The 16,467-nt window shown below is 29.5% G+C and overlaps 2 protein-coding genes and 1 long non-coding RNA gene across 3 annotated transcripts; all 3 read right to left on the minus strand.

Annotated features, from left to right (window-relative positions):
- Nucleotides 1–1,154: 1,154 nt before the first annotated feature.
- Nucleotides 1,155–1,851, minus strand: LOC114370005. Its single transcript, XR_003657748.1, has 2 exons — nt 1,504–1,851; nt 1,155–1,422 (listed from the first exon to the last, which is right to left on the minus strand). It is a non-coding gene; the product is annotated as an uncharacterized LOC114370005 (long non-coding RNA).
- A 741-nt stretch (nt 1,852–2,592) lies between these two features.
- Nucleotides 2,593–4,876, minus strand: LOC114370865 (protein LAZY 1-like). The gene is made up of 5 exons (XM_028328266.1): nt 4,759–4,876; nt 4,604–4,670; nt 3,818–4,530; nt 3,469–3,730; nt 2,593–2,993 (listed from the first exon to the last, which is right to left on the minus strand). The coding sequence occupies exons 1-5, from the start codon at nt 4,762–4,764 to the stop codon at nt 2,974–2,976; spliced, it is 1,068 nt and encodes a 355-aa protein (XP_028184067.1). The 5' UTR covers nt 4,765–4,876; the 3' UTR covers nt 2,593–2,973.
- A 7,640-nt stretch (nt 4,877–12,516) lies between these two features.
- Nucleotides 12,517–14,778, minus strand: LOC114372609 (photosynthetic NDH subunit of lumenal location 5, chloroplastic-like). The gene is made up of 5 exons (XM_028330263.1): nt 14,620–14,778; nt 14,130–14,543; nt 14,001–14,055; nt 13,832–13,917; nt 12,517–13,036 (listed from the first exon to the last, which is right to left on the minus strand). The coding sequence occupies exons 1-5, from the start codon at nt 14,665–14,667 to the stop codon at nt 12,884–12,886; spliced, it is 756 nt and encodes a 251-aa protein (XP_028186064.1). The 5' UTR covers nt 14,668–14,778; the 3' UTR covers nt 12,517–12,883.
- Nucleotides 14,779–16,467: the final 1,689 nt, after the last annotated feature.

Raw genomic sequence — 16,467 nt, forward strand, 5'->3', positions numbered from 1 at the left:
ACATTTTTATTATTGACGTCTTTTTTATAAGAAGTGCATTATCCATTTATACGAGTAATATTCATGTGTTTATTTCATATACAATTAAATTTAAATGAATAAATTTACTTAAATTATAAATTAATCATGTAAAAATAAATAAATAAATTTGTTTTTGGCATCTCTGATATCTTCACTTTTTTCATTTGAATATTCAAATGTTATCTATCTTTTAGGTGTAAATTTTTTATATATTTGTTAACTTGACATTTTGCAAAAGTATTTGCATACTACATAGTTGTATGGTACATGGTCATAGCAAGTAAGATTTTGATCCATTTCATTTGGGTATTTCAAGCATACTTTTGCAGCTCCAAATTTGGTGCGTGTTAAGATTGCATGTGAAACTACCATGTGAGTTTTCCAATATAAATTCAACATATAAAAAAAAAAAAACGCAAAAACAATAATTATAATACTTTGACAAAATTACTTTTGCCTCAAAAATACTTTTTGGTATGATATTTGGATTCTCCAAAAATTACTTCTACAATCTACATTTGGGACAAACTTGAATTTGGATCAGAAGCAACAAATTTGATTCTTTTAAAGTAAAAGAACTTTTGATTTGTAAACACGAAGTAAAAATAATTTTGATTGATATTTCCAAACAAATTTCATTTTATTAACATACTTTTGAATAAAAAATATCCAATCATAAACGATGTTATAATAAACTCATTTTTTATCTGACTTAAGTTTATAACATACTCTTGATTCAAACTAAAGTTTATAAGCTTTAATCAAAGTACACATGAAAGTTGTGTTTGTGTTGCAATTGAAATCTTGGTAGCATGAATTCCCAGGCACTTAAATGCAAAAGTAACGAAGAAGGTCCTTTGACAGAACGCCATTTGATGCAACTCAACATTAACACAAACATACACCAAGTGTGTTTGGATTTCCGATGGAAGGATTCCTAAAATAAGTTTGAAAGTAAAATGAGTTTGGGATCATGTTTGATTATCCCTCAAAATTATATTTGAGAGTAAATTTTAGCATGAAAATTTGGTTTGAAAGAAGTAAAACTTGTAATACTTTTAGAAACTTAGTTTAGAAATTTTAATCCAAACATACAAATTTTTACTTTAAAGAAAAAAGTGATACATGAGGTCTTATAAAAGTGCGGTCTTTTATAATTGAAAAAACTAATAACGGCTTAAAACTCAAGGTTGAGTTATTTTACCCATGAGCCAGATGTGGGCATGTGTTATATAGTACATGATCATAGGAGGTAAGATTTTCAATTGCAACGTATTGCCCTGGTTTGTATCTAAGTAAGCAACAGTAGAGCTGAAATTTAAACCGCAAACTCATTTTTACAGAAAAAAAATGAGATTCAACCTGACTTGCTCTGGAAAGACACCATGGAAACTTGTCTAGCTGAAATGTAAGAGAAAAAAAAGAATTAGATATGGAGCATCTTATAATCATAAAGGATAGCATGATTTGAATGTAACTGACCACAAGCAGCTTTGACTTGTTATTCCATCCTCAAACCCAAAACTCTCCACGGGCAGAAGGAGCAGCAACAGTGACTCGAAGAGCACGATCTTCAACTTCAATAGCTTCAAAGAAGCTAACTCCAATTCTTGTTCCGCCCGATAGCATACGAACAGAGCACACTCCATTGCAATGTTTGCAGTAATAAACAAAGAGATCGGAGTGTGGACCCTCGCTTGGATCAAACTTCCAATGATCTAAATTCACTTTCCCACGGTAGAATTCCTCACCAACCAAGCATAAAGAAAGAACGGCAATATACTACGTTTTGCTGAGAAACAAGCGAATCTGTAGGACACCAATTTAGGTCTTTAAGGAATGACCACGAATCCAATCAATTTTAATTGGTTAAGTTTATATCACATTTTATTTTATTTAAGTCTATAATTCAATTCAAATCAATCCAATAATAATCAAACAAAATTATCCGACTTATTAAAATAAAAAATAGAAAACTAATTTTAATAGTATGTAATTTAATATATTTAACTCAAAAATTATTTTCCTCTAGTTTAATATATATGAAACATGTTCCATTCCAAGTAAAAAATTAAATCATAAAAATGTGATTTATTTGTCAGAGATTTTATTAAAAAAAAATACAAGTAACTTTTTTGCTTTAATATAATGATTTATATGTATATATTTTATTTTAAAAAAAATGTATATTGTTTTTAGGAGTAAAGAAAAGTATATTTAAATGTACCAAAAAAAGTATATTTAAATCACACACGGTTAAGTCTTGTTGTAATTAAATTCTGACGTTTTTCTTTACAAGAGCTTGTTTAACCAAATATCTTCTTTCAAATATATTTTGATTATATGCTTTTCTAAATTACTAATGAATATGTGAAAAAAAATATTTATTATATAAAGAATTTTATCATACATATTAAATTGGAAGATTCATACAAAGGAATAAAATTATGGAGAGAACTCCTTTTGATTTTATTTAATAATAACTAATTAAAAATGTTTATATATCAAAATGTTAAGAATGAACTTTAAAATGGTTCGCATCTATGAAATGGGATGCAATGTAGTTGGAAGTTTGCAACAAAAACAAAGATCCATAAAACTAACAAGTAATACTCCATTACTCTGCATAATCGTCTTCTACCAGTCCTTTCAATTTCCACTGTTCTACTTGCACGCCATTATGATTCGTAGTTGATTTATACATATATAATTGACAGTTTTTGTTCAACCGCAAATATTGTCTATGATTACTATACGGAACATATATTTTACACTGCTAAGAGGTAGGCATGGAAGATGACTACCTCTCTTATTTACTTCTCCCAAACTGTTTTTCATATCATATGTTTAACATTTGCTGCTGGCATTGAGAAATAAAAAAAATCGTACAAACACAACATTACTTCTTAGCAACCCTGGACGATAGCTTAGCTATTTTTGTTTCCTTTGTCTTTAGAGCTCCAAGACTAAGTCTGCAATAAAATGAATAAATAAATAATCTGAGTTAAGATATATAGAAAAAGAATTGGGACAAAAAACTGAAAGTGGGGTTTTTATCAAAGGTTTAATTATTCATCAATAAAAAAAATTAATTACTCATTTTAGTTTCTATGCATGCATTTTAAAATCTCAACAAATGTATATATGTAGGATTTTATATATAAAAAGATGAGATTTTTTATGTACAAATTTTACACCTATAACTCTCCCATAAACCACTATTTCTCTTCCATTATAACAACAACCTCTACTGTAGTATTAATTATTTAACCTCTTTTATCTTTGTCTTTTATTTTTCCCTTAATCATGTCTAATTATTCAAAATAATAACTATTACTTAAAACGAACAGTTAATTGGATACGAGGTTATCAATTCATTTTGTAGGGGATGAAGTGGATCCATGTGATAGATGGAAGTTGCAAATAAAACGACGACTTTATACTTACAATCGGCATCTGTTTTGATCCAGTGTTCCTTATTCTCAGAAGAATCTTCTTCACAGCCAAGTGTAAACTGGAATGGATTCGGTTGGATCTTATACTGTCGCGTGTAATTTTCCTTTGACAGTTCTGCTCTTTTGGGCTGTATCATTAATATATCTTCCTCTGATCCCTCATTCATTGTTTTCTTCTTTTGGTATTTATCACACTTTTGTGCACCTGATGTTGAATTTTCAGGGTGAACTTTCCTGTGAAACATATGGAGAATCTGCCACCACCCATGCACATATTTATTATGCATATATACAGTATATTGGAAAAGAATGAAGATATATATATATACATAGATGATCACCTTATGCAGTTTTCTGTCTGCTGAAGCGGAATCAACAGTTGTGGAGGTGGAGCTTCGCATTTTTTTCTTGAGCTTTTTCTTCATGAGATGCATGGCAGATTTATCTGCTTCCTTTGGGCCAAAGTTGTTGTTTTCCTCTGCCAATTTGGTTCTCTGGAACAGCTCCCCAAGTGAAGTCCTGTGCTCCTTCTTTGCCACTGTAACTGTTGTTGTTGTTTCAGACAGTTCAATTGCTGATCCAAACAGATACCCCTGAAGTGGACAAACTGCATTTCCATTTGATTGATCTCCTTCCAACAACGTAGCTGCAGCAGGCTTCCCCCCTCCTCCGCTCAGAGTTATTATGCTTCCATGACTGCTTCTCCCACATGATATTGACGATGGCTCATCATTATCCTCTCCCAGTACCAGAACTTTCTCTAGCTCATCGTTTATCAGCTTCAATTCATTCTCGGTCACTTCATCTTCCTTTTCGGTTATGTTCTCCAAAGAGATGGCAAATGTTGGCGTCGTTGATGCCTCCGAACCAAGAGTTCCAATTGCCAGGAACCCATGGAACAGCTCATACATAGCTCCCGCTGAATCTTCCTCATACTCATCATGATCGAATGATTTTCTTAGCTCTTTTTGATGATGACTTTGTTGTTTCACATGTTTGTAATTCCCAAAGCTTGCTTTCGGATAGTTGTGCTCCTCATCGCAAGAATTCCCTCCTGACACAAATTAATCACCATTTTATTCATTCATGCTCCACCAGTTATCTACTTTTTTTATAAACAAACTTACCGATGATCAAGTCTTTGAACGGTTCAGCGCTATTCTGGCGAAATTTTCTATGCATCCATCCAAGTAACTGCGGCAAAGAAATAATGCATCAGCACATACATGTACTTTAACTAGAAGAATATGCATCGATCCTAAAGACAATTGATCGATCTTACCTTCATCCTTAGCTTTGATAGTACTGTTGCTCAAACAAAATCTTGTGCTTAGCTAGTTTTGCCTGACAATTGTGAGGAAAAGTAAGAGAAGCTGGAACTCTATTTCATAAGATTTTCCACAACGTGTGTGGAGAGATAAAACATAGAGATACTTACAAAGATTGTTTGTTATTCTATGTCAACATTCAAGTAAGCTAGCTAATGGCTAGTGGGTCCTAAACAATGTTAATCCGATCATGTGCAAGGTCGACATAACTGTGAGGCTCATAATTTATATCCATGATTTGGTATAAATAAATTTCACTTTTCAATTCTTGTAACCATATATAATTTGTTTGGTCTCAGTCTCAGAGGTGTTCGCAACCCCATGCATTTCGTATATCTGTAATATTAATCCATATATGCAGTCGAGTTGAGATTGGATACTCCAAGCCAATGCCTTCCATCTCATCGGTGAAAAAACAAACAAATGACAATCTCCCAAATCTCTCTTTCATAATTCAGACACACAAGTTAGAACAGATCTTGATGCAACTGAATCATGAATTAGGAACTTTAAAGTGATTTTTCTTTTGTTAAGGTCACCCGTATCCTTACTCGAGATTTATATTCAATGACTGAATTAATTAATTTATATTTTACAAAAAGTAATTAAGAGGTTTAAATTAAAAAAAACATTAATATATATTAATTTAAACCTCTTAATTACTTTTTGTAAAATATAAATTAATTAATTCAGTCATTGAATTATCTAATTTTATCTTTTTTTATTATGTATATCAAATTTTACATAATTACCAAAATGCATTATAACAGACTACGGAACCCTCTCTGTCTCTGGTATTTTAAAAAAACTGATAAAATTAACTAACATAACTATTTTTTATGGTTTGTGTAATTATGTTGTAAGTGTTTTATAGTTTCTCTCGACTACTGAAATATAAGCAACAAAAAATATGTGTTACACTAAAATATATAAGTAAATTTTATTTAATTTTTTCGTATTTAATGATGGTATCTTTAATATATCTTTATTTAATTAGAGTTTTATTTTTAAGAATTTTTTTTAACCCATGCAATTAATGTAAATGAAACTTTCTCAGTATCAAAATAAGTCATTTTAAAGAAAAAAAATTATTCCAAATTAAATACAAGTCGTTTTATAAAATCAATACTACATTAATTTTTTTTTCAAAATTACACTCAATCAATATTTCATACACTAATACAATAGTCTTTTTAATTCTTGTGAATTTTTTTTTTCTTAAGGCACTAGTATTTACTCATGCATTTATATCATTGATTAATTTCAAAATTCACTTATTTTTCCACAAGTAATACGTATACAATGGAGTTAGGTGAAGTGGAAAGATCTTAGCCCATCAAGTTTGTATAAGAATTTTTTATTATTTATGAGAAAATTTTGTATAGTGAGAGTAATGAGTAGGGGTATTATTTAGTTAGAGATAAAATGATATATTAAAAAAAATCACTGATATTTTTTTATGAAATTCAACAAATTAATTACTTTTCTTAATACATGTTCAACAACTTTAAACAACTTATATTTTGGAACGAGGTAGTATTTTAGGAAATGAACAATTTTTTCATTGAAATTATTAACATGATATTAACTAATTTTTTTAATGAATGTGAGTTTTTTATCTTATGTTTCAATCGGGAAGGAGTATTAAGGGACAAAGAAAGTAACATTTTTACTTAAACTAAAATTCAAGGAAGTAGAAACAACTCAAAAAGTCTCTTCAGCAGTGAATGGCTTAATCATTCTTTTAGTTTTTTAATTTGGGGGGTGTGCTTTTTTTTTGTCTTTCACGTAATAAATTGATACTTTATGCTAGTTTCTAGCACTTTGTGGCTATTTTTTTTAGCATTTAGTGACAGTTTTAAAATGTGTATTCAAAATGAACCAATGTTATGATTTAATTTGGAAAATCAATCAATTTTCTTGTCAAATTGATTTCAAGAACTTTTAAAATAAGTATAAAAATTGATCTTGGGTATCAAAATTAGTTTTGAACAAGATTTAATTATTGTCTGAATTTAGAGTGTGTGTTTTTTTTACTTCCTAAAATTCAACTTTTTTTTGTCCCTGAATTTTGAAAAATTGTTTTAGTATACTAAATTGATATTTTGTGACAGTTTTTATTTTTAGCTGTCATAAATTAATTTTTATTTTTATCCGCTTCAATTTATATTTTAAAACTATCACAATGTGATAAAAACTACCACAAAATGCTAAAAATCACCATAAAATACTAATTTATTATGTTAGAGACTAAAAAATAATATCAAAAGTCAAGGACTGGAAAAAAAAAATTAAATTTCAAGCACTAGAAAAAATACACCCCCAAATTCAAGACTAAACAATAATTAAGCCACATTGAATTGAATAACATATGATTAGAAACAATTTATTTAGGAAAATTATTTTAATTTTTTGTTTTAGTTTCATCTTTTAAATAATTACATTTTGATTCTTATAATGGAAAAAACAATATTTTTAGTGCTTATAGTTTAAAACATTTAATTTGATTCACATAGTATTGTGTTTTTTTTTTATTATTTCTTTTGGTTTCTGCTGTCTAAAACCGCTTAATGTAATTACATTCTGATCCTTTAAAAACACTACGAATTAAACTAAAACTGTCTAATTTATTTGGCAGTTTTTCGCCATTAGATTTAATTTTGTAGTAGTTTTAAAAGATTTAGATTCAACTGTAATCAATTTTAGACAAAAAAAAAAGTAAAAAAATGTAATTATAGGAATAAAAATGTGACATTTTAAATTATAAGAATTAAAAGAATTATTATAAAAACCAAAAGAATTGTTAAACCAATTTTAAATAATTTCATATTTATCTCTGTTCTTCCTGCATATACATCCAGCCACTTGCGTGTAAATTAATTTCTACCGAAGCATAAAAAAAATTAATTATCTTCCTTGCTTGGATGCCTGTAATCACCTAGGAAAATAATGATAAGAAAAAAAACACCTAGGAAAATATTATTATCGGAACGTCTTATCGATGGTGATTGAATTATGAAGATGTGCATAGCGTTTAACATTAGCAGTACAATTATTTGAAGCTGATTAGTTCCCTTTTTTTCATAAAAGAAAAATCCCTCTTCCTGTAAAATAATTCGTATTCTCGTGGTCAGGCTTCGTTTTCACATGTAATGTTTAGAAAAGTTAGGATATCCTAGTTGGTGTAAATGAACTGATTCCAACACAATAAAAAAAATCATTTACTATTGGTTTATGGTGTGATTAGTTCTCATTATTATAACTAACGGAAAATCAAGTGTTGTCACTGTTATATGTCTATTGTGTTAGTAAAAAATTAATATAATAATTTTTAATTATAATTTTTGAATTCTGTTACACTTAGATGAAAAAATTAAAAACAAATTAGATAACACAACTAAAAATAAAAATAATTAATTATCATAAAAAATCACAATAATCTTGACTTAAAAAAAATATTTCCCCTTCTCCTTTTTTCATGAATTGTCTCCCCATGAACAATGCAATTGTTAACTATATATTTCATGAATGATCTTTTAAATTAAGTAAAGCAGTAGGTAGTAATCAACAAAAGAAATAAAATATAGAAAAATATGTAAAAATAAGTTGGAATAAAAAAAAAGAGATAAAGATTAATTCTTAAGACTTTGTATCCTGTTTATGCCATTCACAAGAAAAACCAACTTTGCAATTTACCCATTCCCCCACACCACAATCCTTATTCTTTAATTTTTATTCTCAATTTCTAGTCTTTGTATAAATAAATAATCGTACCATAAAAATAATTGGGTAAATAAAAATGAAAGATAAGATATAAATGAAATAATGGAGAGCGATTACCTAATTTTGATTAGTAAGTCAATTTTAATTAGTATAATATTATGTTGTTACGATAAAAATTAACTTATTAGGATAAAAATGAGGGGAAAAAAACCAAAAAAAAAAAACAAGAGATTAAAGAGTATTAATTATTATTATTACTACTTCAATATTATTAATGATAAAATAGTATAAAAAATATAGAGACCAAAACCAGTCAAAAAGAATTGTATTCATTTTATATATGTTTATATATTGGTATAAATTTGAGTAAATTGTAGTCTTTTCTCTTAACAAATGTGATATTAACACTACCATTTTCTATTATATTTAAAATAATAAAATTATACAGTTTAATCTATTTAACTTAACATCGTTAAAGTAAATTGGTCTTTCATCTTCTAGGACACGCATGCAATAATTTATCATAGAGAGAGTATTGAATTGTTGTTGAAACGTTCAATTAATCTCGGTATTTATAACGAGACTGGAACTTGGGAGTTTGAAAGCACAATTTTACTAAAGAGTTTTGAAAGGGTCAGGAGCGTTAATTTTGGCTGATCAAATACAATTAAAAATAAGAAATTTTATTTCCACCAAATGAAAATATATGTGGGTGAACACAAGTGCTGCCAGCTTACGAAGTTTATAACGGTCCTAGGCCTAGCACATTCACTTTGAATAATTTTGCCTTCTATAGGGTGAAACACAATTTTCATTTTCCCCTTACTTATGTAAGAATTATTTGCTACGAAAATAATGTATGGTGAATGGCCACTATCTACACTTGCATGTAGAAGTATGAAACTGTACGTTGCAACAAAAAAAGGCGAAGTACATATCTCGTTTGAAAACCTCTGCGAAACTAATAATAGGAAGGTTTAAGGCTTTTATCCGACAAGAGGAGGATATATCTATAGCTCTATAGGGAGCACTGAGAAGCATAATCACCGTTTGATCCTTGAATTTAATATGAAAGCCAAACTTGCATTGTGGTATTTTTGCGAGTGCCGTGTTATAACATTCTATTCTTTGTTGTCTACATGTCATTTAACTCTACTGAAGCATGTGAGTACAAACATATATGCCCTCAACCAGGGGCCTCAAACTACTGTACATCGATTCCAACTTGGATCTCATTTTATATGAATATCATGTGGAGAAATAATGACAACCACAACAAACATATGAAAAAGTCACTTCTTTAATCTTCTAACATGATGCTCGTAGTCCAGATTTAACTGCTTTGTTAACCCACTTGTGGCTATGAATGAACATTGATTTGATACCGGACATTAGTATTTTTATATTTTTTTCCTTGCATGGTTGGTTAACAACACATATGGATAAAGTTTCTTTAGCCTCCACAGAAGGATTCCACAATTTTTTGACAAACAATATTCACATTATATATATATATATATATATATATATATATATAATACCTCAATCTTACCTATTATTATATATTGTTATTATTTGGCTGAAAAAGAGGGGTTTCTTAATTTGGTTTACCAATCCACTGGGTGATTAGGGGACTGAGTTGAAAGGGTGGCAAAAAAATGATCGTTTGAGCAACATACATATGCAGTTGCGTGTTTCCCATTCAATGATAGCGAGTTAATGGTGGGATGCTATATTGGAAAAGTTCACGTAAATTGCCAAAGACACAGAGATACAAAATTGGCGTGAATACAATACAGAGTCAGGCGGATATTGGTGAACAGAATCGTGTGTGATGATAACATTGGCCATAGGAAATTAGTTTTGTATGGCACTATATATATGCACAATTAATGTGGTTCTTTGAGATCCTTATTCATTAATCGTGCATTCTGCAATAGCTATGCGTCAAAAGGTGGCACTAATTTTATTCAATTATTTAGCCATACCCTGAGTCTGGTTACTGGTTAGCTATTTAAAGAATGCTGGAATCTTTTTTGGAAATTACAGTGACGCCTCAGTCAGATTGAGTTTGAGGATTACTCATTTGTTCTTTTGAGCAGGTTTTTTCCTAATTTAATTTTACCCTTTATACAATTTTAAGATATTAAATATAGGATGTAAAAAAATATAAGGCTGACTCATTCATGAGGAAAAGAGAGAAATTGTGGATTTAAATATATTTTATATATCTAACAAAACTAACAAATTAATATTTGGATGTTGAGGCATGAAGTTATAAGATTGATGTAAGGGGAAAAGAAGGAAGAGAAATATAGTAAGGACATGTTGCAAAAGGCATGGAGTAGTTGTCAAGTGTCAACTATTTAGAAAGTACTAGATAACCCAAGAATATAATGCATAATCTCAAAATACAATATTTGGTCCGTGATTAACTTTGACTCAGTGGCCGGTCCCAATGAAAAAGTATGGGAATCTCACGACGTCCCTCCTCATACTTCCATATCCCAGGCCATGCAATACCTCCACGAATGGTACACAGTTTCTAACTCGAGAGTCTCTGCTTCAACTTGGACAAAACCACGTTCTGGTTTCTTCAAACTGAACGTGGATGCCTCGATTTTTCAACCTCAAAATTCCTTCGGTGCTGGCTTAGTACTACGAGACAGTTGTGGATGCTTTATTCAAGCTAAACCAAGAGAGGCTGAAGCCATGCATGGCACTTCTTTCTGTAACGCAATGGTTACTAAACATGAATTTACAGAACATAATCATCCAAGTTCACTGTCAAGCCGTTGCGGATGGGTAGGCATTACAGAGGTTCACAGCCAACCAACCAACTTCTCCATATTCTTGCATGGACATCTCGATTTTATTCACACTTCCATTCTAAATGAAATGCAATTCTCCATTTAAAGATGCAATTTTACTCAAAGGAATGGTCGCGTTTAACACTCTCTAGTACTTTATTTTTAGTTAAAACTTATTTAAAATTACAAATTTAAATAATTTTTACTTTTCATTTTTTTTCTGGTTTGAATGTAAGATCCACTAAAATTTCCATTTCAATAAATTCTAACAAAGAAAATATTAGAGTGTTGCAAAGCATTCCTTCTTATTTTATTACTTAACTGGAATTCCAACTTTAATTAAAAAATATTAAACACAAACTGTATTTAATTCTTGTTCAACAAAACAAACTAACTTAATCCAATAATTAATAAATTGAATTAAAAAAATCACAAATAACTTGTTTATATTCTATTCTGTTGTATACATATACCAATAGTCTCAAATTCCCTCAAATTCATACTCATAACATATACCCCATTGTCTTTTGATTCATTAGAGTTATTAGACGAGACGAATATTGTCAACTAGTTTTATAACACACTCTAGTACACTTTTTATTATTTGATAAATTTAATGTGTATTCTACAAAATAATAATATAAATCATCAAACAAAGTAAAACTCACTATTTAGAAATACTCGTATAAATTTAATAATAAAACGTGTTAAAAAGAATACATGACTGATACTAACAGTTTTTATAACATACCATGGATTGAAAATTTATTAAAACTTACAATGTCAAGTAAGTCTCCCTTAATTTAGTAATCTCACATAATTTCATAAATATTAAGAGTATAATAAAGAAACATGTTAAAAATGTAAGAAAATATTCTCCTAACATTTCTCAAGAGTATATTAAAATATGTATTTTTGACATTTTTCATTAAAATTACGTGTTCTATTTTTATATCCTGCTAAAGCATCACGAACCTCACATAATTTCATAATTTTTAATGAATTTCAGCCATAAGAAAAATTGTTTTGTGAAAATGTATAAGAAAAATTGTTAAAAATGTAATAGAAAATGTTTTCCTAACATTTTTCAATAGAATAATAAAAAAATGTATTTTTAATATTTCTCATCTAAATTATTACAAGTTCTATTGATGGCCCGCTAAAGCATCACGAGAAGCATTTAAAGAAGTTTTATTCTTTCCAAATTCAACTAAATGAATTCCACATTTGATCATGCATCTTGTAGAAGACTCCAATAATTCTCTGGCCATCCAATTCCTCATGGAAACTGCACTTCGGCTTAAGGAGATACCATTCAAATGGCCCATTAAATTTTCTAACCCGACAACAACTCAAATCAGAATACATGTGGCTGCTAAAAGTTTGTTGGTTCAGTATGAAAATAAGGAGTTACTGAACATATCTTAAGAATAGTCAAACAAAAATTTCAAGAAAGCTAGAGTTTCTTCTTCCCCACCCCTCTTTCCATTCTCAATCTCAACAAGTTAATAGAAAGAATAACCAACAAAATTACACAAGAACCACCTCAAGCAATTGGAAGCTCACCACAGTCACTAATGGTCACCTTCTTTCTAGGACGGTCACCCCTATCTGTCTCCTGTGATTCGATCAACCTAACAATGGCCATGCCTTCCAAAACTTGGCCAAATACCACATGCCTCTGATCCAGCCAAGGTGTCTGCCAACTCATCAAACAAGTTTATTATGTCAAGACTCAAAACCAAGGAATACAAACAATATCAACCTTATTTTACCAGACAAGTAGATATTAAGAGTTTTTAATATTTCATCATAAATATTAATCAAATGTTAGGTTGTGATGATGTTTTTTTTTTATCTTGGGAGCTGGGTTTTCCAAGTTGCGGTGTGTGATCTTGTGTGATCTGGTCTGCCCTGAATGCATTTCAGCCTTTCGTTTTCCCCTAAATTGGTGTATTCTCCCCCATTCTAATGCAGCCCACCCCATTCTATCTGCCTCTTCGAATCAATCATTATCTCTCCCTCTCGTCTCTATCAATCCCTTGGTTCTGATTTCTGAATTTGTTTTTTGCTGTGCATTCAGACTTGCTGTGACTGTGAGCACACTGGCTGTCTTGCACTCTGATTTCTGAATCTCTCAAATCTCGATTCTCTCTGCCATGAGTGCTAGTAGACTAATAGTGGATGTTATGGACTTATGTTTATGAAATTTCAGTTTTAACTTTACATTTAGGTAGGATCTTATGATCTATGTTTTACGAACTTGTTAAGTAGACTCTCAATCTTGACAACATTGATTAAAATTGCTATTTTCTATGTTGCACGGAAAAATAGGCAAATGTTGGTGACAGTGGAGATGAGGCTCATTTGACATGCATAGTTGCACAAGAAGCATGTGAGTTTTTTAAAGGCAGGAATCATAAAGTTAGAAAAAAAGCATATTTGTAATTTAATCCTCTTGTGTGGCTTGGTGTTATGAAGAAGAGAAATATACCTTGACAGTGCATATAAAAAACTGACTCCCATTTGTGTTGGGACCTGCATTTGCCATGCTGACAACTCCCGGTCCAGTGTGAGACACTAGAGATATTGTATAGTAGATATCAGCATAATTTATTAAAGAGCATTGAAATTGAAAGCAGGAAGGGAAGTGAGTGACTGACAATTAAAATTCTCATCTTTGAAAGTACGACCATATATACTTTTGCCTCCAGTTCCCTACAAGGAAGGGAAGGAAATTAGAATGAATCGAAAATGAGAAAGCAAAGCATACAACATTAAAACATACATACATTTCCTTTGTCAAAGTCTCCTCCTTGAATCATGAAATCCTTGATGACACGATGGACGGTAGAACCCTTATATCCAAAGCCCTTCTCGCCAGTACAAAGGGCACGGAAGTTCTCAGCCGTTTGGGGGACATCGTCGCCGTACAGTCCAATCACAATCCGTCCCACAAACTTCCCAACTGGATTTCCAATACTCACGTCGAAGTATACTTTCTGAGTCACTTTTGACTGCACACTCACTGCCTCCTCCTCCTCCTCAGAAGAAGAAGAACTCGAACTCGCCCGAACCCTTCCAATTCCAATTCTCACACTCACTGCCACTCCAGAACAACCGCCAAACCCCCGCATAACCTTAAGCTTATTGGGATTAGGGTTACACTTACGGAGCTGCAAACTTTTGCTTTCTCCAACATTTGGCTGACAACACAAATTAATCCTATCATTAATCATAATACTAACAATAACAATATTCAATTCAACAAAAACTAATTACCAGTCTCAGTGTTGCAGTTGTAGTTGCAAATGCAGCCGCCATGGCCATGGATTCACTGTAGCTAACCCCGCCACTGCTACTCCAAGAGGATTGATATTTTTTCTCAATTCTTAAACTCAACTCTGCCACATTTTAAATTACTATCATATCCCTCCAACTAACCTTACTACTGCCTCATGCCTCATCAGTTAGCTGAAAATTTGTAAGGTGTAAGTTTATAAATTAACTGGTTTAGTATAAAATTAATTGATAACTTAACTAAATAGATGTTAAATGATATAAAAAGATATGTTTAATATTTATAATATTTAAATTTATTTTTAATAAGTTATCATCTTAAAAAAAAAAAAAGGATAATAACTTTATGATATAAAAGAATAGTAAATGTCTGGTGAGTTTACTAAATATTGATTAAAATCAATTTTTAATAAACTAATATTGTCTTAAATCAAACTTTTCCAGCAGTTGTTGGTGTCTTGTCTGCTTTAGTAATGGATATGCAGCTTAGTTAGTTTTCTTTTGTCTGTTGCTTTGTTTCCTCCTGTTATAAAAATCTTTTTTTTTAAAAGAATAATTAAATTAAATAAATTCCCTATAAGCTTTTATCTACCTTATAAGTTAGATTATTTTTTACAATATATTCAACTAGTTTATGAAAACATAAGCTTGAAGTAGCTTATATACATAACATAAACTATTAAAATAAACTTGCATATCAAACATTTTAGTCAAAATAACATCTAAATTAGTCAAAAAGAGTTTATAAATTTCTCAAAAATCTTATCAAACACATTATAAGTCATAATCAAGAGATACGTAATAATTTCTTGAAGGTAAATTTTTTTAACTTTTTATTATAGTTGTGAATATAACCATGAAATTCTACTGAAATTAAATATGATACAATAGATAGAGATTACCTACAGTTTATACAAGAAAATATAAAGCATGACTTTCATTTTTTTATTATTTTTACTAAAATTGTAACTTTTTATATATGACTTCCTACTTTATTTTTTAAAATGTTTTTTTTTCTCATTATCATTTAATGATATGCATAATTTTTCACTTTTATGATAAATATTTATAAAATTTATAATAATATTTATTATATACTTATAAATACTTTTTTATTTATAATCAATTTAAAAAATAAAGTCATTTTACCACATCCACATAAACTCATCGTTCTAGAAAATGTTTAGAACGTTGTTTTCCTCTTTAACAAATGAGAGTTAAAAACTTAAAATGATTAATTAATGCTTTTATTAAGAATTTTTTTTTTATTTTCGTCATTAGGCTATGTTTTAGTAAATCTTTTTAGGAAATTATAAGTTGATTTGAGTAACTTAAGTTTTTTTTTTGTCAAAATAAACTTATTTGGTACATGAGTTTATTATAGTAGCTTATTTTGATAAGCTACTTAAGCTACTTTAAGTAGCTTATGAAAAATAAGCTCTTTTTTTCTTTTCAATTTTTTTTCAAATTTTTTACTCTTTTATCTAATTTTTACTTTTCATCTTTTGTTGGTGATTACTTCTTTTTTTCTTATCTTATTCTTTATTAATTAAAAAAACTCTTGTATCTAATTTTATATTTTTTTAACTTATTAATCTACATCACTACATTAGAAATTCTTTTAATCATATCAATACTTACTTACAATTCTTTTATAATAATGCAAGTCATATACTTTAAAGTTCATGCAAATTAAAAAAATGAATGTTTAAGAAAAATTACAAAGAAAAAAAACTTTTTTATTTTTTGTTTTACAATAATATTATTAATAAAGTACTTAAATGTTAAAAAATAATTTTAAACAATATAATTTTAATAATTTAATTTAAT

This window comes from Glycine soja, chromosome 10, assembly GCF_004193775.1.
Source record: "Glycine soja cultivar W05 chromosome 10, ASM419377v2, whole genome shotgun sequence".
NCBI classification, from domain to species: Eukaryota; Viridiplantae; Streptophyta; class Magnoliopsida; order Fabales; family Fabaceae; genus Glycine; species Glycine soja.